Below are 25,350 nucleotides of genomic sequence, written 5' to 3' on the forward strand. Positions count from 1 at the left end.
GATGTTCTGGTCCACGAAAGTTGTTCCTCAGCTTTTCTCTCTCACTGTGTATTTTTATCAACAGTCAAATCAGCAAATGTCCAAGCAAGAATGATTCTTGTTTCAGTCCTTTCAGTGCAGTAGATACTCCAGTTACATTGGCCTCCTATGCCTTCAGTAATGATCCTATTACTGATCATTATAATAGATCATATTTTCCGGACAAATATTTGGACATCTTAGATTGTTTTAATTGCATTTCAGAGCAAACATGCAAAGCACTATGTAATTTCCCATCTGCTTTCTTTCCACACTCTTGGCACATTTTGATCAAATTTACAAAATATGCCTGGAAATGAAGCAAGTTGTTCTTTAGAAGAACCCCACATGTGAAATCGCATTCCATGGAGCTGAACTGTGTGGCAGGCTAGGACAATGCAAGCCATAGAAAAGTAGGCATAGCTCTCAGGGAAAAAAAAAAGATTCCATTATAATCCTTTAGAGATGACTCTCATATGATTCAGGAGCACATGGTCAAAAAATGTAAGTTTACACATTTTCTCTTTCTTTCACTTTTTGAGGAAAAGAAACACTGAATACATCTTGTTGTGAGTACTTTCTGCTAAAATTGATTAAATTCACAATTTGAATTAAACTTGGAGGAAACAGATAATGAAGCTGTCCCAATATTTCACCTTCTACAAGGAGAGGAGTGAAGCAGATGAGCTCAGTCCTTTGATATTCAAGGTATTAATTTAAATTAGAATTACTACATTAATTCAAAACAATTTTGTCCCATTGCTGTGTGATTCCAGAGTATTATTTTATGCAAAGTTAGCAACAAATTTTCATTTAACAGCAATTATATAAAATGCATGAACACAAAGCTTACAGAGATATAAGTATATTTTCTTTGGTTTAAAATATGTCCATTAGTTCGCTAGTAAATGTGTGACCAATATGTTTACGTAACATTTGATAAATTAGTAATCTCTGAAGAAGGGAAACAGATTCAGAATAATGTGCTCTGTTCATCCACTGAATCTTCCATGCTGAGTTGTTCGTAGCAAGAACTAAAATTAATGTCATGTCTTAGTGACTTATGAATGAAGTATCCATGGGTTATGCACGAGCAAATTATTAAGCAGCAAATAAATAAAGCAACTACTTTTACAAAAAATATTTATAACACTGTGATTCAGACTTTGCATTAACATCTGAACTGCTGGTAATAATTGAAATAAATAATTAAAGTACAATGTTAATATTATCAACTAGAAAACCTACAGTTATTTATCAGAATCGGAATCAGTTTTAGTATCGCTTTCCTAAGTGACAAGAAATTTGTTGTTTTGCAGCAGCAGTACAGTGCAAAGACCAAATTACTATAAGTTACAAAATAGAACAAAGAGAAAGGAATAATGAGATTGAGTTAATGACTGTTCTGAAATCTGAAGGGAGAGGGAAAGGAGTTGATTCTGAATCACAGAGAGGAGGTCATCCAGCCGTGTACCTCCTTACTGATGGTAGTAACGAGAAGAGAGCATGTCCCGGACGATGAGAGTCATTAGTAATGGATGCTGACTTCTTGAAGCACCGCCATTTGAAGATGCCTTCGAAGGTGGGGAGGGTTGTGCCCGTGATGGAGCTGGCTGAGTGTATAACCCTCTGCAGCCTCTTGCGATCCTCTGCATTGGAGCCTTAATACCAGGTTGTGATGTACAGGTTGCACTTCAATGTACATCTATAGAAAATTGCAAAAATCTTTGTTGACGTACTAAATCTCCTTTACCTTTGAATGGTGTGCAGAATATGTGCATTCATAACTGGTGACATCGTTCTGAATGTTACGTTAAATCTCTTAGTCTGACATATCCTAAGTACAAAACCTGTCTCAAAAGCAAAATATTGCAATCCAACATAGTACATTTGTCTAGAGAGTTGCAATTTGATTACGGCACTATACTAAGAAATTCTGTATCTGCATGGAGCAGGAAACAAGCCTTTGAAGATTAGCTGTGAAGTGGTAATTTCAAAACTTGAAAATGTTCTTTTTATTATTGAAATATTTTCAAGAAGGGCAAAGGTTTAGCTCAGCGCGTTGGATTGAACATTTGACAAACAAGTGAACGAAAGTGGGAAAGGAGTAATGTGCACATGAAAAAGATAAAAATCAAGAAAAAATCTTGAGTGCCACTTGAAAAAAAAGTTGTTTCTTTAGAGCTTCAGTAGCAATAAATGCAACTGTAGATAACACAAGAAGATGAAGACTGATTGTGTCAAAGTTGTAGATGGGATTATTAGCATATTCCAATGTTGTTATAAAAAGTACATTTTGTGACTATGATTACAGGTAATTTACTGCATGACAGGATAAGAAAACCAAGCAATGATAAACAACTTCTGGATGATGACAACATATTATTCATTTCCATAGATGCTGCCTCACTTCTTGAGTTCCTCCAGCAATTTGTGTGTGTTACATATTCAAGGAGTTTGAGGGAGTTATCAAGGTTAAAAGGCTCAAACATGAATTTTTATGGATGTTTGATGACCATTATTTTGAAAGGAGGAGTGAAAGTGTCTAAAGGAGAACCACAATTCAAATTACCCTTAACATGGCACAATAGCTTACTGCCGTAGTGCAGGAGCAGCACGGTAGCATCGCGGTGAGCATAACACTCTACAGCACCAACGGCCCGAGTTCAATTCCTGCTTCTGCCTAAGGAACCGTGTATTCTCCCTGTGACGGATTTCCCCTGGGTGCTCTGGTTTTCTCCCACACTCCAAAGATGGGTCACAAGTGAGTGGTGGGCCTGTAACCGTGCTGCGTCTCTAAATAAATAAATTTCAGGTACTAGAGCAGAAGGTAGGCCTCATTCATAAGAAAGAATAGGAGAGAACTTTTGGAAGATGGGGAGAGACAAGAAAGAGATGAAATTTCAAAACAAATAATTCAAAGAAATTATGGTGATGTATTTGGGATGAATTATGTTTATCTACAACTGACATTCCGTAGATTCGATGGACCGATTGGCCTGATTTTTCTCATATGTTTTACGGTCTTACAGCTATCTGCACATTGATGTGCATGCATTCACAATGAAACATTTAAGTCAAAAGCATCCTGAAGATCAGATGCCAGTATACCTGAGATATTGCTCCACTGCTGGACCTCCCATTAGGAAAGAGGAAGAGCGGAGTTGCATGCACGTTCGATTTGGTCTCTCAGCTTCACACTAGGAGAGGTGGTGTTCACGTGATAACCCCATTGATTTAGAATAAGAAGTGAAAACTGACCTATTTTAAGTCTTTATGGTTGCATATTTTACTTAGTTGTTACTATTTTAAATTGTGCTGATTACCTTTTTAATGATCTTATTATTTAGTTTTTAATTTATTAACTTTATTTGATTGAATGGATACCCAAAAGGCCTTTCATGACTGCAGCCTTTACACCATCAGGAATTCCCAGAAAGCACCTTATCAGCAGGCCACATAAAGCATTACATGGGTTGTTTTTCTCTTCAGATCCAGAACATAGTTCCAAGTGAGCATTAAGCCTGAGAGGTAGAATGACAGGGCCCACCAGAGATGAAATGTGGACAGTGCATCCAAGATACAGTTGCTAATGGTACCCACTCCAAACATTCAGTTACACTGAGGCTAATGCATCAGAGATGTGTACAAGCTACAGCTGACACTTGCGTGCATATTTAAAGCTGGCAATAGACAAGTCTTCCTGATTGTGTTTGCAACTTTGTGATTTAAAGTATTGTTCTGAATGTTCTATTCTTCAGTAGATTTTCAGTTTACCATTGTGTAAATGACATTTAACATTATTGTAATAGAAGGAGCCATGAAGCCTGCGATCTGCCTGTAAAGTATTAAATGTAAGTGTTTAATGCAGGGAATGGTGTGTTGCCTTTGTCCATTACAGACATAGCAATTGCATAGATTCAAGATTGTTTAATCTAAGTTCCTGCACACAAGTGTGAAGGAGGACAAAATAGTGGTTACTCTGGATCTGATGCAGCACAAAAATCACAAAAGATAAAGAACACAATAATAATAAAACACAATACCTATGCTAGATTATATATAGTACTGTACATAGATTGATTGTCTGTCCATAAAGTGTCACTAGGTTGCACATATGGTGACTCACAGGAAATTATGAAGAAGTGGTGGAGTTAATGGATAGAGGTGTTGATCAGCCTTACTGCTTGGGGAAAGTAACTGTTTTTGAGTCTGGTGGTCCTGACATGGATGCTACATAGACCCCTCCCTGATGGAAGTGGGACAAGCAGTCCATGAGCTGGCTGGGTGGGATCCTTCATGGCGTTACTGGCCCCTTACCGGCACATTTCTGTATTTCTGTCCTTGTTGGTGGTAAGGCTTATGCCGAGGGTGTGTTGGGCAGTCTTGACTATCTTTACAGGGCCTTCCTGTCCACTGTAGTGACATTTCCCTATAAGTAGTGATGCAGCTTGTCAGGATGCTCTCCACTGCATAATGCAAATTTATTCCATTCGTAAGCATGATTTTAGGTTTATTGCACCATAGTATTTGTTTTTGAAGACAATTACTGGTAATCAAACATTGAGAGAGTTGTCATACATCTGGAGCTTTCCATGCTGTCCATGGTGAAGGGTTTTGCTGTGGGGTGAATTGGCAGTATTTTCATTCATTCTACATTTGACCATGACTTAGCAATGATCAAGACAACTGTGAGTATGTTTCACAATGAATGAAAAAAGATCCTTGGAATTCATTATTGAAGAAGTGCTGAAATTATGCTCTTAAAATCAGTTGCGGAAAAAAAAATTACCTGATGCAATAATTAACATTCTTGGCAGCTTTCCCAATGCACAGTCAGGAAATCGAAGTTCAGATTAATGTGCAATGTATGGTACAAGGATTTTACAACAGTGGTGGTAGATTGCAACATCCACAGAATCTGCCAAAGTAGGAGAGGTAACCTCAGTGATTAAAAATAAAATTGCTTTCACAATGAGAGAGAGATAATGAATGGTAAGCAGGAAGTGGTTAAAGAGAATAAGAAAGGACTTAAAATAGTCGTGGGAGTTGTCTCCTGGTCTCATGATATGAGTGGCAAGATGATGAAATGTAGAGGTAATGGTGGAGTGGAGTCATTGGAGAAATTAAGCACATTCAAATTGGGATAATCAAACAATTCTGTAATGAATTCAGCATCCTCTTCAGGATTAGAACATCTAAGAAGCTGTCAGTGAGCGTATTTTAAAATGGCTGTTTTTGATTAAGGATAGGATGGTGGCAGCGTGAAATAAAAGAAAAAGACTAAGCCAGTCAGTTCCTTGAATCTGATCTGCCATTTGATAAGAACCTCGGTGATCCAATCCTGGTACTGTATCTCCACCACCTGTCCCCACACCCCTTCTCCCTTCTACTTTAAATGTCCACCTTGATTATCTTCAATGTCATCAATTCAGCAGAGAATTCCAAAGATACACAGCCCTCTGAGAGAAAATAAAATCACCTCATCTCCACCCGAAAAAGGGCAGATGACACGAAGCTGGGGGGGCAGTGTTAGCTGTGAGGAGGATGCTAAGAGGATGCAGGGTGACTTGGATAGGTTGGGTGAGTGGGCAAATTCATGGCAGATGCAATTTAATGTGGATAAATGTGAAGTTATCCACTTTGGTGGCAAAAATAGGAAAACAGATTATTATCTGAATGGTGGCCGATTAGGAAAAGGGGAGGTGCAACGAGACCTGGGTGTCATTATACACCAGTCATTGAAAGTGGGCATGCAGGTACAGCAGGCGGTGAAAAAGGCGAATGGTATGCTGGCATTTATAGCAAGAGGATTTGAGTACAGGAGCAGGGAGGTACTACTGCAGTTGTACAAGGCCTTGGTGAGACCACACCTGGAGTATTGTGTGCAGTTTTGGTCCCCTAATCTGAGGAAAGACATCCTTGCCATAGAGGGAGTACAAAGAAGGTTACCCAGATTGATTCCTGGGATGGCAGGACTTTCATATGAAGAAAGACTGGATGAACTGGGCTTGTACTTGTTGGAATTTAGAAGATTGAGGGGGGATCTGATTGAAACGTATAAGATCCTAAAGGGATTGGACAGGCTAGATGCAGGAAGATTGTTCCCGATGTTGGGGAAGTCCAGAACGAGGGGCCACAGTTTGAAGATAGAGGGGCAGCCTTTTAGGACCGAGATTAGGAAAAACTTCTTCACACAGAGAGTGGTGAATCTGTGGAATTCTCTGCCACAGGAAGCAGTTGAGGCCAGTTCATTGGCTATATTTAAGAGGGAGTTAGATATGGCCCTTGTGGCTACGGGGGTCAGGGGGTATGGGGGAAGGATGGGGCGGGGTTCTGAGTTGGATGATCAGCCATGATCATAATAAATGGCGGTGCAGGCTCGAAGGGCCAAATGGCCTACTCCAGCACCTATTTTCTATGTTTCTATGTTTCATTCTGCAACCATATTTCTTAGTTCTAAAATTCCTTCTAGGGTATAGACAATATGAAGCAGTACTTCTGCTATGAACATGATGAATTGCTTAGCAAATCCAAAGGTGAATTGATCCCTTCTTGTTCCTACCTTCATAATTGCCTGGTAAAAGGTTTGAGAAAGACCCAGTAGAAATCGAAGAAAGTAATTTAGTAATAATTTATCACAACATCAGACCTTTAGTCAAATTTATTTAAGTATAATTGGCAAAGCCTGGAGAGGTGATTTGTGCAAGATGACTAATATCAACAATCAATCAAAACAGGTTAAGGATTAGACATGATTGTCCCTCCAAATATTCTCACTTAAGCAGATCTCCTGGGATGTGGAAACCTGATATTTTTTTCTGTTTATCTCTCCATCCCTTCACTTTCTCTCTGAGGCTCCTGAAGTGAGAGTCCTAAAGAGGTGCCTTAAAATGTAACTTTTTAAACTTAGGTTTAGATCATGTTCTATCTTGTATTTTTCTCAAAACTTGCTTACAAATGCATTAAAAGATCTTGCATCCACGTGAACATTTACCTGAAACATTGACTGTTTGTTCATTTCCATAGATGCTGCCTGACCTACTGAGTTCCTCTAGTATTTCGTGTGTGTTGCTCTGAATTTTCAGAATCTGCGAACTTTCTTGTGTTTTTGCTTTTATTCTGCCTACTTATTTTGGAATTTAGTTAAAAGCTTCACTTCAATTGCTTTTCATCGTGATTGCTGATAATCCTTTTATGGGACCTGTGCTGTGAAGTTATGCAAAATATGATGACTTGGGGATTGCATTTGATTGGCCTTCAGGCCTAGAGACAAGCCATGGATAGAGAGCAGGTTGACTGTGCTCTTTAGTGTTTGCTCCTTCAAGACTGAGAGCTTCAGTGAAAAGTTACCATGAGAGGAGCCGAGTTCAATCCTGACCTCAGGCATCATCTGTGTAGCATGTCTACATCATCCCTGGGACTGCATGGGTTCCCTCCTGTATCCCAAAGACTTTCAGGTTGGTATGTTAATTTTGCACTGTAAGTTACCTTTAGTGTATAGGTGAGTCCTCCAAGAGGAATACAACTTCGTCATGGTTTGGAGGCTTGCGTGCCTTAATGACCCAGAGAACTATGCTGGCTGGAGTCAGAGCTTTATACTTTGGCTTGAAGTTACCCAGAAGGCACGCAAAATGGCTCTCCCACATCTGCTCAGTCAGGGTTGCATTTTCCAGTATTTAGTGATAGAATGAATTCCATGGAATCAAACCAATTCTTAAATCTCTTAGAAAGAACATTCTAAATACTTGTGGTCCTTTATTATTTGTTATTTGGTATTTTCAAAGCCTGAACACTTCATTCAATGGCTCTGTGTGGGATTGACTCTTTAGAAATGATCTTTCATAAGGAGGGAGTTTTCAATGTTTGTACAACTATTTGTATCTCCACCTCTTGGGAAAAGGGCAGTACATAATTTCAGTGCATTCTGTATTGAATAAAAAAAGGAGATTGGTAGCGGATGGAATCTGATTTTTGAGCAGCTTACTGTTGATTGCATTCGCAAAGAAAGGAGCTATTTTTATGCTTTATAGAATTGACATTAATTCCTACACTGACGCCTGAAACTGACTTAACCTGCTTTTGATTAATTGGATAGTTTAGTCAAGTGGGCTGTTCTCTTAATTTTAAAGGAAGGGGATATTTATATTTTATATTCACAAGAAGTATGCAAATCTATTTTTAGGAAAATAGCAGCGATCTGCTGTAGTTGATTGATACAAAATAAACCAATTTATATTTGAATCTACTCATCCTAATCTTAAGATGACACTTACATTATATCCTACTCAGAACGCTTCAAAATGTTAGAGGAGACGAAGGAAATTACGTTTTCCTAGCCACAGTGTTCCTGACGTTCTAATTGTCCCATTATTTTTGATAAATGAAGGAAGGAGATAAAACACCCGCTGGCTGACAAACAGGAACACTCGAAAAACAGACCGACTTGCTTTTTTTTTTGGAGAATGAAAGTCTACAAGAACAGTCCAATCCTTATTACGGTTTTCAAATTCAATTAGTCTAATTAGTTTATCTGCAAACCCGCCTATCTTCAACAGCACTCGAGTTTTAATAGCGCGTTAGAATGAAAAGACAAAGCGTACTTGAATGCGTTTAACTCACATTGTGTCATTGCTAGAATGAAAACAAGTCTCATTCTGGCGGCAAGTATGTGATTCACGAAACTGTGGTGGTCCTGTGTGTGTGTGTGTGTGTGTGTGTGTGTGTGTGTGTGTGTGTGTGTGTGTGTGTGTGTGTGTGTGTGTGTGATGGAGCCTATTGAACTGTTGGGTAACCATATAGGCGCGTGAAAGTATTTTTTGCCAAATTGGATTGAGTGCGCGAGTGCCGGAGTTCGCTTCCCTGGATTCAGTGGGCACGACAATGTGGTCCATTTGATGTTGTACAGTGTGCGTTTCCATTGGCTCCCTGTCAATTTTGAGCTACATTTTCTAATTTACTTGAAACATAACGCCATACAAACGTATAATCCAAATATGTTTTTAATGTGTTGCTTCCTTTTTACAGATATTCACAATCAACAACTGGAGTCGCTCAGTATAACCTGAACATTATATGCACAACATTCTTAATCAGATAATTAAAATTCCACTTTGCTTACTACAATCTTTTGCTTGATAGAAGCCAGAAGAGTAAAGGATTGCTTCTAGATTATCACATTGAGCAAATGCTTTTTTGGCAACTTAGCTTGTTGAATGCGATCGGTGAGACTGCAGAGTGGTTAATTACAAATGTCGCCTGGTCTGGGCTCCTTGGGTCAAGGCTTTCTGACGGTCTCCGGTCTAAGCAATCTAAATATTCGAATTGCGTCGCGTTTGATCTTTCAGTGTCGCAATCCTGATATTTCCTCCACATTTCCATTCTAACAGGAGGGTAGGCTTGAAGATGGCAGGATGGCGCAGGCGAGTTCTAGTCGCTGTCCCCTGGCGGACGGTGCTGAAACAGAGAGCGGCCTGGGGCCCGATCGCCACCAAGAATTGGCCTACCTCTATCATCGTCACCATGTGGTCAACAAAGTCAATATCTGCATCAAGTACACAATGATAGTGTTCAACTTCATCTTCACGGTGATGGGCTCTCTGATACTGGGGATCGGGATCTGGGGGCTCATTGACAAGGAATCTCTAGACTTGGACAACATCAACCATCTCAGTACAGACCCCATGCTGGCTTTCGTGATTGTGGGACTGATGGTTGGCACAATGTCCTTCTCGGGATGTGTCGGGGCACTGAGAGAGAACCAATGCTTGCTGAAGTTCTTCACTGCGGGGATCCTGATAATAGTGAGTTTGCAGATAATCGGCGGGATGGCGGTTTACGCACTGAGAAATAGGATCGAACAGTACCTGGAGAATGGAATGATTCTGGGCGTTAAGAGATATCAGGATGATCTCGATCTTCGTTTTATTATAAACGAAATTCAAAGAGGGTTAAAGTGTTGCGGGGTCCACTCATACCACGACTGGGAGCTTAACCTGTAAGTACTTAATAAATCTTTTGATTTATATCATGAAACTGCAACTAGTCTGGGCTTCGAGGTAATTGGCTCTTAAATCTGCATTACAATTTATAAGGAAACCAACCCGCTTTATGAGTTTTATTAAGTATCGACAGTGAATTTAATCCGACAATAGATATCTGGTCCGTGCAGCGCTATTTATATCAAAATCCCACTAAATGTCCAACAACGCTCTTAAGATCGATTGGTAACAAAATAAAAAATAATCTCTCGGACTTGAACAGGCCAAATCAGACAACTCCATTTCTATTTAGAATATCTTTCTCGCTTGGTTATAGACGTCATTTATATTTGCTTTTTTAAACAACCCATTAACAATTTGACATTTTTGCCCTATTAGAACGTTTCATTAGTAATTTTACTTCGCAGATGTTAGGAGTTAGAAGTTTGGGATCTGGAACTGAATTCAAACAACTCCTGTGCTTTGTCTGAAGCATTGATATTCTGCACTACATTAACGTCTGCATTGGTGCTGCTTCATGCGCCCATGCCGAGCTCGTCAGTTTCATCAACTTTGCCTCAACCGTCCACCCTGGCTTTAATTTGACTTGGTCCTTTTCTGACACCTCTCTCCCCTTTCTCGATCTATTTGTCTCCATCGGTCTGCCTCCATTTCTGGAGACAAACTGTCTACCGATACCTTTGATAAGCCTGCCAACTCACACGGCTACTGTATTTCCTTTACACCGCTTCCCAAACAGTCGCCTGTAAAAATGTTATTCTCTTTTCTCACTGCCACATCTGTTCCCAGGATGAGGCTTTACTGTGCAGGATATCAAAGATGTCCTACTTCTTCAAAGAACAGGTTTCCCTTCCTCTACCATTGATGCCGTCTTCACCTGTATCTCTTTCATTTCCCGGACGTCCGCGTTCACCGCATCTTCACACTGCCTTAACAGGAATAGCGTTCCTCTTGTCCTCATCTACCACTCCATGGGCCTCCAAATCCAACACAACACTTTCCGCAACTTCCACGATCTTCAGTGGGATCCTACCACTAAACATGTCTTCCTCTTCCCCCCAGTCTCAGCTTTCTGCAGGGATTGCTCCCTTCACCGTTCACTTTCCACTGGTCCCTCCCCACTAATCTCCTTCCTAGTACATATCCCTGCAAGTGTCATAAATGCCAACCTGTCTATTCAACTCCTCCCTCACCTCCATTCAGGGCCCCAAACATACCTGCCAGGCAAGGCAGCAAATCTTCTGGGGTCATCTATTGTACCCAGTTCTCCCAATGTGGCCATCTCTACATTGGTGAGACCTAACTTACATTGGGGTCCACTTTGCCAAGCACCTCTGTTCCATCTGCTAAAAAAGCAGAATTTCCCCATGACAACCATTTTAATTCCTATCCTCCATTCTCATTCCAACGTGTTGGCTCATCGACTCCTCTTCTGCCATGATGAAACCACTCTCGGTGGAGGAGCAACACCTCATATTCTGCCTGGGCAGCCTCCACTTTGTTGGCATGAACATCAATTTCCCCTTCCAATAATTATTTTCTATTTTTCCAATCACCTTCCTTCTCCCTCACTTACTTCTCACTGCTCCCTGGTGCCCTGTTGCCCCTCTTCTTTCCTCTTCTCTCATTATCCACTCACCTCTCCTATCAAATTCCTTTTTCTCCAGCCATTTGCCTTTTCCAACTATCCCCTCCCAGCTCCTTATTTCATACCCCTTCCCCACCGTCCTGTCACCCTATCACCTTTTAGCTTGTCCTCCTTCTGCTCCTGCAACCTTTTTTCTGGCATCTTCCCCTTTCCTTTCCAATCACGATGAGGGGCCTTGGCCCGAAACATTGACTCTTTATTCATTTCCATAGATGCTGCCTGATGTGTTGAGTTCCTCCTGCATTTTGTGTGTGTTGCTTTGAAGTGCACCTCCACTACTCTCCACCTCCCCTCCCGCATGTCCCTTATGCTCATACACGCAGCCTAGCCTGCACTGTGAGTGATATTCTTTGACCTGGGTTGGGTGGAACAGTCTGAAACCAACAGGTGAAGGAAGTTGGTATTTCAGTGAGTGGTTCAGGCAGAGGTTATCTGGGGACCTGTAGCTTTGGGGTTGTCTTTAATACACAATTGTCACAGAATTAAATGCATGATTATATATTTAAATACCTGTTTGCAAATTGAAGGAAAGCAATGTTCTACTAACAAAATTAGATACTTGTATTCATTGTGATCATGTATTAAGCTATTTTAAAATAAACAGGTTGACTTGAAATTGGCAGATTAAAGCTGGCAATGAAACCATTGAAATAGATGTGTCTCCTTTTGAAAGGAGCTTAAGTTTTATCAGTTGAAACAAAAACACAAATGGAAACTCTGACTAACTCAGTCAGAAGTTCACTTTGATTAGCTGTTACTTGCATCACAATGTTCACCATAATAGTTCCCGTCACTTGTGTTATCAGCAAGTCAATGGTATTTTTTTTTGATGGGAACAGATTGTTCCCTTGGCGTTGGTCACCTCAAAGCACGCTTTCCTCATGAAAATCCATCATCATTGACAGTGGCTGTTGAACACTGACACATAAATCTTCATGCAGTGCTCCATTGAAAGAGACAGATGGAGATAAATGGCCTTTTGTTGAAATTGGAACGGAAATCAAGTAATTCTTTTTTTCTTCTGTTTTAAAAGGGCCTTGTAAAAGGTTGCTACCCGGCTGATGTGTGTTTTCCTCTGCAGGTATTTTAACTGCAGCTCCCCGGGCATCCATGCATGTGGACCTCCCCCTTCATGTTGCATCAACCCGCAAGAGAATGGCACAGTCATCAACTCCCAGTGTGGCTTTGGCACTTTACATATGGAGGAAGTGACAGCCCAGAATTACATCTATCTCCAAGGGTGTGTGCCGTGTCTCACCAGCTGGCTTACTGGTAATGCAGGCTCAATTGGTGTTTTTGGCGTCGTTCTTATGATCGTTCAAGTACTTGGGCTCATTTTTGCAACAAAAATACTGAGTGACATTGAATTAATCAAAGCTCATTGGTAGCAGAGAGATGCAAAATATATCAACAGTAGAGTGAGAAACGTGTTGAAAACATGACTGGCCTTTTATGTGCACTGTACATGGAACTTACAAAAAGTGTGGACATTATTGCCCTTGGCTGAGACAATCTCCAAAATCCATTCTAAGTTTTATTGAAGCATTACTTAGGTAATTAGCGATTGTTATAAATGGAATTAAATGTGCAGAGGAGAATTAAGATAAATCATACACATTGAACATCTTAAACATCAGGTATGCTGCAGCTTTGTATATAAAGCATGTCTTTGCCCACCTTTCTGAAAAAGGTGTATGTTTACCACAATAACCTACACAAGCATACAATGATTTGAACTGTACAGCATATTGTTTTAGAGAAATACTGTGCTGTCTGTGTCTAATAATATTGCCTATTTTAAAACTTCTAACCACCTTCAAAATTCAACATGTAGCTGATAATAAGATTGAGTTATATTTGAAGGCTGTTGGCTCAGGAGTGTGCTTTAACAGTTACTTATATACGTGTAATGAAAGGGTGAAATGAACTTGCTAATAATCTCAGTACGTCATTTGAGTTCTCAGACTAGATAAAGTTCCACTAATCAGATTAAGATGAAAGAATATCTGGTGAGATTTGTTAATTAGGTCGTGACCTATGTCAAACTGCATCACGGCTAAAATTATTTGCCCCCAAGACAGACAGATTATTCTCCATCCCTTGGATGGACATTCTTCCTGAAAGGTCAGAATAATGATGTCAGCTGCTGATCAGAGTGAAACATGTTGTTAATTAGCTGGACAATATCAGCTGGCAGCCAGCATGACCATCTCCACTTAAAGGCATGTTGGTATAAATGTCAGAGTGAATAAGGTTTGAGCGATGAATATTAAACTTCTTGCAGTAGTAAGTCAGTGACTCAGAGTTGTACAGCTCAAAACAAACTCTCTGGCCCACTGTGCCTATGCTAGCTGTTAAGTACCAATCTGTTCTAAAACCATTTTTCAGCACTTGGCCTCCAACAATCATTTCAGATTTCACCTCAGTAAAGCTTAAATGCTGTGGGGGAACCTGTCTCTACCTCCGCATCAGGGAGTGCATTGCAGATTTCAATCACCCTTGGGATGAAAATGTTCAACCTCAGATCTTCACTAAATTTCCATAAGACCATAAGCCCAGGTGCATAATTAGGGCATCTGGCCCATCGAGTCTGCCCCAGCTTTCCATCAGGGATGATTTGTTATCCCTCTCAGCTCCATTCTCCTGCCTTCTCTCCATAACCTGTCATGCCCTGACTAATCAAAAATGTATCAACCTCCACTTTAACTATATCCAATGACTTGGCCTTCATAGTCATCTGTGGCAATGAATTCCACAGATTCACCACCAATTGGCTAAAGAAATTCCTCCTCATTTCTGTCCTAATTAGATGCCCCTTTATTCTGAGGCTGTACCCCTTTTGGGTCTGAACTCCCCCACTATAAGAAGCACCCTTTCCACATCCATTCTATCTAGGCCTTTCAATATTGAATAAGTTTCAATGAGATCCCTTCCCCTTATTATTCTAAACCCAGCAAGAACAGGCTCAGGGTCAACAAATATTAACACTTTCAGTCCTGGAATCATCCTCATAAATCTCCTCTGGACCCTCTCCAATGCCACACATCCTTTTTTTTTTTTTTTTTTTTATATATATATACACAGATAAGGGGCCCAAAACTGCTCACAATACTCCAAGTGAGGTCTAACCAATGCCTTATAAAGCCTCAGCATTACATCCTTGCTTTTATATTCTAGTCCTCTCAAAATAAATGTTCACATTGCATTTGCCTTCCTTACCATCTACTTAATGTGTAAGTAAACCTTTAGGGAATCCTGCATGAGGACTCCCAAGTCCCTTTGTGGGCACCTCTGATTTTTGAATTTTCTCCCTGTTTAGAAAGTAGTCCATGCCTTCATTCTTTCTACCAAAGTGCATGACCATAGGCTTCCCTGCTCTATATTCCATCTGCCATTTCTTTGCCCATTCTCCCAAACTGTCCTTCTGTAGACTCCTTGCTTTTTCAACACTACGTACCTCTCCACCTATCTTCGTTTTGTCTGCAAACCTGGCCAGAAAGCCAATTCCATCATCCAAATCATTGACAAATAACATGAAAAGAAGTGGACACAACACCGACCCCTGTTGAACTCCACTAGTCACTGATTCAGAAAATGCCCCCTTTATTCCCATTGCTTTTCTCCTACCTGTCAGCCAATCTTCTATCCATACTAGTATCTTTCCTATAATAGCATAGGCTCTTAACTTGATAAGCAGCCTCATGTGTGGTACCTTTTCAAAGGCCTTCTGAAAATCCAAATAAACAACATCCACTGACTCTGTGTCTATCGTGCATGTTATTTCCTCAAAGTATTCCCACAGATTTGTCACGCAAGATTTCCCCTTAAAGAAACCATGCTAACTTGGGCCCATTTTATCATGTGCCTCCAAGTAGCCCAAAATTTCATCCTTAATGGATTCCAACATTTCCTATCCTTTACACTAAACCTATGCCCTCTGGTTGCAGACATTTCTACTATGGAAAAATTCTCAGTATACACCCCAACTATGCCCTTAATTTTATTTATCTCAAGTAAATATTCCCAACTTTTTCCAATCCAAGGAAAACAAATTCAGATTATACACTCCAACCCAGCCAATACGCTGGTTAATCTCTTTTGTACCCTCTCCTTGAACAGAGTACATGAATGTGATGCAAAAGCACTAGTTTACATAATTGCTTGGAAGATGGGTGGCTAAATTGTGACTAAAGCTAGAATATGGTATTTGAAGATGCATTTATTGGTTTCAACTATCATTGTGAAGCTGCACCTTTAAGTTGCCTCATTGGAGCCTTGAACCAGAATGCATTCCTAAAAGAACAGCCATGAATTGTGTCCTTGGGACTTGTACTTTTGTACTGAAATCCAAAATTGCTGAATAATGTGGAGATACATCACTATAACGGTAAGTGATGACATTTACAAAAGCATAGTGGTGCAGTCAGTTTGACCGTCACAGCTCCCGTGGTACAAGTTCAATCCTGACCTTCAGAGCTGTTTGCGTGGAGTTTGATTTTCTCCCTGTGACTGTATGGGTTTCACTGCTCCAAGACATGTAGGTTGGTAGTTTAATAGACCGCTGTAAATTGTCTCTACCCAGTGTGTGGAGTGTGGTGGGAGTTGAGAAGAATATAGGGTTAATGCAAACGTGGGTTGATAGCCTGTGCTGACTAGTAGGCCAAAGGACCCGTTGCCATGGTTGGTCTCCTTATTTCACTACAGGATTTCAACTAACTTTCTACTTGATGAATTGAGATAATAAATTTATTATCCATAGCTACCTATAGCTAAGTGGGCACATGGCCAAGTAGTTAAGGCATTCGACTAGCGATCTGAAGGTCGCGAGTTCGAGCCCCAGCCGAGGCAGTGTGTTGTGTCCTTGAGCAAGGCACTTAACCACACATTGCTCTGTGACGACACCGGTACAAAGCTGTATCGGCCCTTGCCCTTCCCTTGGACAACATCAGTGTCGTGGAGAGGGGAGACTTGCAGCATGGGCAACTACTGGTCTTCCATACAACCTAGCCCAGGCCTGCGCCCTGGAGAGTGAAGACTTTCCAGGTACAGATCCATGGTCTTGCAAGACTAATGGATTCCTTTATAGTTTACCTAGTGTCATTTTCCTTAACAAAAACTATTACATTTATAGGTGTCCACACAAATGATCTTAGGGTAACTACTTACAGAATAGTTTTTAAATAAAAGAAAAAACATTTTCCAATTAATCCAAGTCTTCTGTTGAGAGTCACTGAATGACTTTCTTGTTGATAAGGCCCTTTGAGAATCTTGGTTGCTGTAGGATTTTGCTGTGCAGTTCCTCACTGGAGCTATTTGTAGTGTGAGTAGGAGGGCATTTCATTTCTATTGGGCTGGCAGGCACCCACTCTGCTCTAGTTTCATCCCCAAGGTACACCTCCTGAATTGAAAAATCAGGACATATCCCTTCAACCAAGGGGAGTTTTCCTGTCTCTGTACCCGATAATGTGCCTGTCTACCCATTTAACAGATTAATCCTAATTTGTATCTATAAAAAAAACACCAATTATCCTGTTCCTTGGAATCCCCCCCAAGGTCAAACCCCAACCATGGAACTCTCTTTCTTCCTGAGTGCTTTAGCAGGCATTATTGCAACATGTCTCCCTGAAACACTGGAAAACTCGAAGCCCAGTTAAAAGGATACATTCTGTAATATGTGGCCCATTGTCAAAGTACAGAAACAAACACATCAATAGAGCTCTCCTTAAGGCATCCCAAAGATCTGTTTACTAATTCCAACAGTCAGTGTTGAAGTTGTTGGAAATTAGCCCAGAAATTACCCTGGTAAGATTGCGCAAACTGCAAGAAGATCAAAATGCAGAAAAGTGGAAGTTAAAGATTATCCTGTCTGCTGTGAAGTAGCCCTCCTCTTTGAATAGTGCCATGGTGTAGAGAGTGATTCTCCTTCTCGCAAGGTTACTGGGATCAGCATAAAACGTGGCTGAAGAAGAACACTGCGTTTTTCCCCCCATAAATGTTTCATCAGACTTTGGCTGGAATTCAACCAAATTCTGGAAAACATTTGAGGCCTGCTGATTTATGGCATTATCATTGTTTAGTTTAAGCAATGTTATCTTTGGACAATATCAAGCTTACAGATGTATAGTGAAAGTCAGCAGAAAGTTCTGCATTAAGTACGAGATTGTTAATGACCACACACTGTATGAGATGTATGGAAGCCCATCTGGAGCAGCACTGATATTGCCTTTCCAGGGAAGCAGTGAATTAAGAAGCAGGAATGATATCCAACTACTGGAACAGGCTGCCTTTAGCTTGATTTGTCCCAAGTAATGAATTAAAGTATCTGATAAAAAAAAATTGCTTGAGAGTAAATAGGCAGGCACAAGAAGAAATTCCTGATGCACATAAACAACCTTCAGATTTTTCCCTGTGTTTATGCCATTATTTAAACATCAAACAGCATTACTGAGAAACACAGATTCTCTTTGTTGTTTCTAGGATTCTGCCATGTATAAATTTGAGTCATTTCTCTTGACGATACCCAAAGTAACTTTAATTAATTATGGAGTGTATTGAAATATCTTAAGGACCTGGATATCACTATAAAAAATGCAAATAAATCCTATGCTGGAGAGACTTAGAGAGTCGAGCAGCATCAAAGGAGGTGGGGGGGGGGGGATGAATTGCTGAAGGGGGGGTCTTGGCCCAAAACGTCAATGTTTAATCCTTTCTATAGGTGCTCCCTGACCTAAAGAGCTCCTTCAGCATTGTATGGGTGTTGCTGAGGAACGATTGATATTTTAGATCAAAATCCTACATTCATTTTTTTTTTATTTGCTCAGATACAGCACAGAATAGGCTCTTCTGCCACCCAGCAACCATAGCCTAATCACAGGACAATTTACAATCACCAATTAACCCACCAACTAGTACGTCTTTGGACTGTGAGTCGGAACCAGAACATCAGGAGGAAACTCACGTGGCTACAAGAATGCACAAGCTCCTCACAGACAGAGGCAGGGCCCATTCAATGAAACAATTTTAGAACACAGAACATTACAGCACAACACAGGCCCTTTGGCCCACGATATTGTGCCGACCTTTTAACTTACTCTAAGATTAATCTCATCCTCCCCTGCTGCATCCCTTCCATTTTACTGTATCTTATAAAAAATTAATGTTGGTGTTATCAGGCAGCTGCTACCCTTGTTCTCCCAAAGGGGCTATTAAATATTCTTAAAATCAGACTTTATACCAGCTGTTTCCTGTTTCTCTCACCATGACCCAGTATTTGCTTTACTCCTGCTTTACATCTGTGACAGGAATCATGGCATTTCTCATTTTTATGGACACCATGTACATTTTCCCTAATTGGTAAACATTACTGGTTCACTTTGTCATAAGGAGGGCAGCTGGGAGCGGACCCAAATGCAAGACACAGACACTGAGGAACTAGGAACAGGACTTGACTAGAGATCTGGGACAAGAACACAGACTTGGGCTAGGACATTGGCTAGGCAAGCAGGACTAGGACAATGAACTGGAAACAAGGAGCCTGGGATTGGACTCCAAGCCAGAGACTGGACAAGGACCCAGAACCTGGGTCTTGATTCAGGCTTGGACCCCGGAACTAGGCGAGGGCATGACGTGGCTACAGGGCATGACGGGGCTTGGCTTCCCTCGAGGCGAGGGCATGACGGGGCTTGGCTTCCCTCGAGGCGAGGGCATGACGGGGCTTGGCTTCCCTCGAGGCGAGGGCATGACGGGGCTTGGCTTCCCTCGAGGCGAGGGCATGACGGGGCTTGGCTTCCCTCGAGGCGAGGGCATGACGGGGCTTGGCTTCCCTCGAGGCGAGGGCATGGACTCTGAGCCAGAGTCTGGGCAAGGACCAAGAACCTGGGTCTTGACTCAGGCTTGGACTGCAGAACTAGACAAAGATATGACATGGCTACAGGAATGGACAAGGCTTGGATTCTTTGAGGCTTTCTTGCACAGGACGAGGTACTCCTGAGCTGGGCAGGGCACAAGGACAGGATGAGACCCCAAAGCCTTGACTTGGTCTTGGCAGAACAGGAACACAGAGACTTGTTCTTGGCGAGCAGGAACCAGGAACACAGATACTTGGTCTTGGGAGAGACAGGAACACAGAGCCAGGACCCTTCCTTAAGAACAGGACTTGGGGCTGGGGCTCTACACAGAGTCAGGACCCCTCCTAGGGAGCAGGATGTAGGGCCAGGACTCATACACAGAACACAGAGAGACAGTTCCCAACACAAGGTAGCAGCAAACAGTCAGACCTACCTAGCAAAGGCATGGACACAGAGACAGTTCAAAACAATAGACAGTTCCTTATCTTGCTCCAGCAGTTGAACTTGACAGCAGTACAGGCAAAGGTTGCAGGCTCAAGGCTCAAGGCTCAAGGCTCAAGGCTCAAGGCTCAAGGCTCAAGGCTCAAGGCTCAAGGCTCAAGGCTCAAGGCTCAAGGCTCAAGGCTCAAGGCTTCAGACACTAGTAGCAGGGTAAATCTTTAGGAAGGAGGGAGGTGCAGAGAAAGGATTCAGACAGGGGGTTTGGACAGGAACAATCCAGCCACCAAGCCCTGGTCTCCGGAGGTATTTATGTGTCTGCCCAAACAAGAATCATGTGCCTCAATTAGAGCACCCAACAGAAATGGGGAAAACAGGAAAACCTGGAATACGGATTGATGGACCGGACCGTAAACCGGAATGCGGACTTCACAGACTGGACCATGACACATTTATTTCATACAATGCATTCCAGATAAACTGTAGACTTGAACAACAGAACCCCTTGACCATATCTATTTTGAGTTGCTTCGACATGATTGGCTGATTAGATATTTGCATTATTGATCTGGTGTACAGGTGCCCCTAATGCAGTGGCCACCGAGTGTTAAACTAATACAGAAATATGCAAGGTTTTCCATTTAGAAAGAAAAAAAGTAGCAAATGGGTATGTTTTAATTGAGTAATGTTAATTGTCAGAGGGACCTGGTGTCCTTGTTCATGAAACATTGAAAGCCAGCATGCAGATAAAGCAGGCATGAGGAAGGCAGATGCCATACTTGCCTCTTTTGCAAGAGAATTTGAGTACAAGAGAAAATATGGCTTGGCACAATTATATAGTGCTCGGTGAGATCACACCTGGAATTATTATGTACAACTTTGACCTTCTTAGCTCTGCAAGAAAAAAAAATCCAAAGGTTCACAAGAAAAATTTTCTCCTCGCCTCCCTTTGAAGTGGGCACCCTTTCTCTCTGAAACATATCCTTCTTGTTTGTCTATCTCGTTTTTCATTGATTCTATTGTGTTTCTTTGTATCTACTGTGAATGCCCACAGGAAAATGAAACTCAAGATAGCGTATACTTAACTTGGTAATAAAATTACTTTGAGCTTCTAGGTACTCTGAAAAGGAGAAAACATCCACCATACCAGTCTCCTCAATATCTTCAATGAAATCGTCGATCATACTTCATTACTTCAATTATAGACATTCCTGAGCTACTTAGTGGTTCCTGAGATTTGTTCACAAGCCACTTCTCCTCTGTAAGTCAGAAATGTGGATTTTCTGTAGCTACTGGCATTGCTTCACTCTGTGTTCTCTTGCCATAATTCTTTCATTGCATTGAATGATTACCATAAAGCTACCCAAAATTAAACTAATGGAATATATCCTGTTTCCATTCATTAATAGCTACCATGAAATATTTCAGTCTTATTGCTACTAGCCTGAAAAATGCTTTAGATATACAATGTATATGAGGGAGTTTGCATACTGTTGGGTTTCAATAAGTCAGGTCAATGTTAACCTGGGAAGCCTTGCAGTAGGCCCAACCCCATTCAGCATTCTTTCATTCATCATTCCTTTCTTCCTTGAACTCAACCCTACTCACCAAACACAAACTTCACCGGTACTCTGTAAAACCACATCAAAACCTATAATTTCATACTACACGTCCTTTGCCACAGAAACCACCATTCCAGGGTGGCACGGTAGTGTAGTGGTTGGCACAATGCTTTACAGTACTAGCCACCCCGGTTCATGTCCCGCCACTGCCTGTTAGGAGTTTGCTCGTTCTCTCCGTGACTGCGTGGGTTTCCCCCTGATGCTGCGGTTCCCTCCCACAGTCCGAAGATGTACTGGTTGCTAGGTTAATTGATCGCTGTAAATTGTCCTGTGATTAGGCTACGTTAGGTCAGGGGTCGCTGGGCAGTATGGCTCGAAAGGCCGGAAGGCTATTTCTCAATAAAATAAAAAATAAAAAATAAAAGTAAAAATTTGCCTTCCATTTAAGGCTAACTTTAAGCATTTCAGGCACAAGGATCTCAAGGTACCTTTTTATCCCGACATTTGTTTGAGATTCTGATTGTCATTTTTAGATAGACCCTGCACTACCCACCCTTTGACCAGTTAAACTGGTGACAAAATTGAGGCAGTCCTAAAAGTGCAAAGTTTATAAATTATAACCTGCCCTGCAATCCCTATGCCCTCCCATGTCCAAAGCAGTGTTGTTGGGTAATTTAACAACGTGATGCACTCCCTCACAAATGAAGCTGTAATTGCATCAACACAGGAGTATGGTGAGCCAGCCAAATGAAAAAAACAGTAAATCACTCTCACCTGTTACAGTTTACGCCACAGGAAACGAACCAGTACTTCACTGGAACAAGAAACCCTCCGACAAATGTATTTACATCTCACGAATAATGATTCAGCCTTCAGTGAATCACAGTGCCATTATCACGTTAGAATCTGAAAATCACTAAGTAGACACTGAGCCTTTACACTTTAGTGACAAAGCTGAGTCGAATCCTTGGTGCAGCAGTTTTTATTAGTAACTGAACAAAGCATGGCAGGGAGAGGGAGGGAATTGCCTGAAGGATTAGAAGCCTGAGACAGAAGGTGCTGAGCCAAAGAGGTGCGGGGGAGGGTGGTTGGCACACACAAAATAATCTGCAGATGCTGGGGTCAAAGCAACACTCACAACGCGCTGGAGGAACTCAGCAGGTCGGGCAGCATCCGTGGAAAAGATCGGTCGTCTTTTCAGGCCGGAACCCTTCGTCAGGACTGAGGGGGTTGGCAGTGCTGAGGAGCAATGGGGATGGTTGAAGCTGTGTGTGAGAGGTGAGTGGAAGAAAGAATGCACAGGAGGAGGGATGTGGAGGAGCGGGAAGTGTGAGAAAGGGGTGGTTCCCGAGGAGCATGAGCGAAGAGTATACTTCACTTACCGTTCGCTCCGCTCCTCTCTTCACCCCTTGTATCCCCACCCTTGCTCAGCAACCTCCCACCCTCCTCCCCATCCTCTTTCATGACCTACGCCTTCACTCAATCTCCCAGTATCCTCCACTTCACCTGCCCCATCAAAATCCCGGGATGGAGAGGGTTAATATATGAGAAGCGTTTGATGGCTGTGGGCCAGGACTCGCTGGAACTTAGAAGAATGAGAGAGGACGTCATTGAAACCTATTGAATATTGAAAGACCTAGATAAGGTGCCTATGGAGAGGATGTTTCCAAATAGTGAGCGAGTCTAGGACAGAATAGAACAGCCCAAGAATAGAAGAACACCTCTTTAGAACACTGAAGAGGAGGATTTTCTTTCGGCAAGAGGGCATTCAACGTGTGGATTTCATTGCCACAGATGGCTCTGACATTCAAGTCATTATGTAAATTTGAGTCAGAGGTTGATGGGTTCTTAATTAGTGAAGGTTATAGGGAGAAGGCAGCAGAATGGGGTTAAGAGGGAAAAATGAATTGGCCATGATTCATTGAACAGACTCAATGGGCTGAATGACCTAATTCTTCTCCTATGTCTCATGATCGAATTCCCTACTCAGCACCCACCCACACATTCAAACTCCCTTTATTCACTCTCCCTCTTCATTCCCCTCTCCTCCAGGGCAATCCCCTTTCACTCAGCTCTCCTTGTGGCCTACTCCTACTCCAATCACCCCTCCCTCCCTTCACTGATCAGTCCTCTCGTCACCAGCGCCCACTCACCCATCCGAAGCCCTTCATTCACCCTTGATGTTCTCCCTTTCCCTCACTTTAAGCTCCTTTACACCCCTCCCACTCAGCACCCTCTCCTTCATTACACCCTCCCACCCTTCAACCACCCCCATCAGCACCATCCCTTGCTTCCTTGGATCAGCACGTTCATTGTTAGATTTCTCCACTTCAAATGACCTACTCCCTCTCACTGCCATCCTCCTCACAATCTTCCCGCTCGACACACTATCCTTTCAAGCATCCCCTCATCCTCCTTCTCCTTCCCTCATAACGTCACCTTCTCTCCTCTCCATCCACCTTCGCTCTGCAGCTGCCCCCTTTCCCCCAGGGTGAAAGGACCCTCAGCCACCAGGGATCACCTTCCCCACAACTGCTCCCTGACTGCCTCCAGTCCCAGCCAACAGCGCTGCCGCCCAATACCTGACCGTGCCCGAACTTATCAATAGCCTCCAGAAAACCGCATGAGTTTCAGCAGCCCAGCCAGTGCTGTCTGGTGCTGGCAAATCCCAGTCACCTTGGGAGAGGAGAACATTGCTTGCAAATAGAGCAGAGCTCATCCCACGGGAGACCTAATGTGACTCAATGTAATCAATGTTACAATAGACAATAGGTGCAGGAGTAGGCCACTCAGCCCTTCGAGCCAGCACCACCATTCACTGTGATCATGGCTGATCATCCACAATCAGTACCCTTTTCCTGCCTTCTCCCCATATCCCTTCACTCCGCTATCTTTAAGAGCTCTATCTAACTCTTTTTTGAAAGAACCCAGAGAATGCAGTAAACACGAAAGGCAATTGAACACCGCGAGACCTTCTGCAAGTTAACTGATAAAAGATTAATCAAAGATTAAAGCTTATTATCAAAGTACATATATGTCACCATATGCCACCTTGTGATGCATTTTCTTGCAGGCATTCACAGAAAGACAAAGAAATACAGCAGAATCAATGAAAAACTATATGCAAAGACTGATGATGAACCTATGTGCAAAATAGGCAAAGTGTGCAAAGAAACAAACAAACAAATCAATAATAAATAAATAGTCTTGAGAATGCGAGTTGTAGAGTCCCTGAATGTGAGTCCGTAGCTTGTGGAATCAGTTCAGAGTCGAGGTGAGTGAAGTTATCCACACTGCTTCAGGAGCCTGATGGTTGAAGGATAATAACTGTTCCTGAAATTGGTGGTGTGGGACCTATGGCTCCTGAACCTCCTACCCAATGGCAGCAGCGAGAAGAGAGCATGGCCTGGATGAAGGGGGTCCTTGATGCTTTCTTATGGCAGCACGCTTGTAGATGTGCACAATGGTGGGAAGGGCCTTGCCTGTAATGGATTGGGTTGGATCTGGGTTATTCACATTGACCCTGGCAGTTTTGAAATATATCTTAGTGCCAGGATAGACCCTTGGGTTGGGTGTTCCAGTCAAGAATGGCTGAATAAATTCAAGAGATAGGGGTAGGAACATCTTAGTGGAAAGACTAAAGCTAACCCGAGACGTTCACATTTTTAAGATGAGCACCATCCCTCAGCTTTATATTCTTTGATACTGAAAGGGGACCGGATGGGCTCCAGACAACTGCTACTCGGAGTTATTCAGTACACCATGGTTTCTATCAGGAGCCAGTGAATCATTATGTTTCACTTAGTCTGGTAGCAGCACACAAGACCCATTCAGAG

At 42.1% G+C, this 25,350-nt stretch overlaps 1 protein-coding gene across 5 annotated transcripts; it reads left to right on the forward strand.

Annotated features, from left to right (window-relative positions):
• The first annotated feature begins 395 nt into the window (after positions 1-395).
• tspan10 (tetraspanin 10) lies at positions 396-18,307 on the forward strand. 5 transcript variants are annotated; one of them, XM_072242215.1, is made up of 3 exons: positions 396-522; positions 9,408-10,015; positions 12,749-18,307. In XM_072242215.1, exons 2-3 carry the CDS (start codon positions 9,432-9,434, stop codon positions 13,053-13,055), a joined length of 891 nt encoding a protein of 296 aa, XP_072098316.1. In that variant the 5' UTR covers positions 396-522; positions 9,408-9,431; the 3' UTR covers positions 13,056-18,307. The 5 variants fall into 5 exon arrangements, with proteins under 5 accessions (XP_072098316.1, XP_072098312.1, XP_072098314.1 ...); XM_072242211.1 differs by lacking the exon at positions 396-522 and adding an exon at positions 637-726; XM_072242213.1 differs by lacking the exon at positions 396-522 and adding an exon at positions 8,324-8,927 and having other exon boundaries at positions 9,046-10,015.
• Positions 18,308-25,350: the final 7,043 nt, after the last annotated feature.

This window comes from Mobula birostris, chromosome 24 (assembly GCF_030028105.1).
Source record: "Mobula birostris isolate sMobBir1 chromosome 24, sMobBir1.hap1, whole genome shotgun sequence".
Classification (NCBI taxonomy): domain Eukaryota; kingdom Metazoa; phylum Chordata; class Chondrichthyes; order Myliobatiformes; family Myliobatidae; genus Mobula; species Mobula birostris.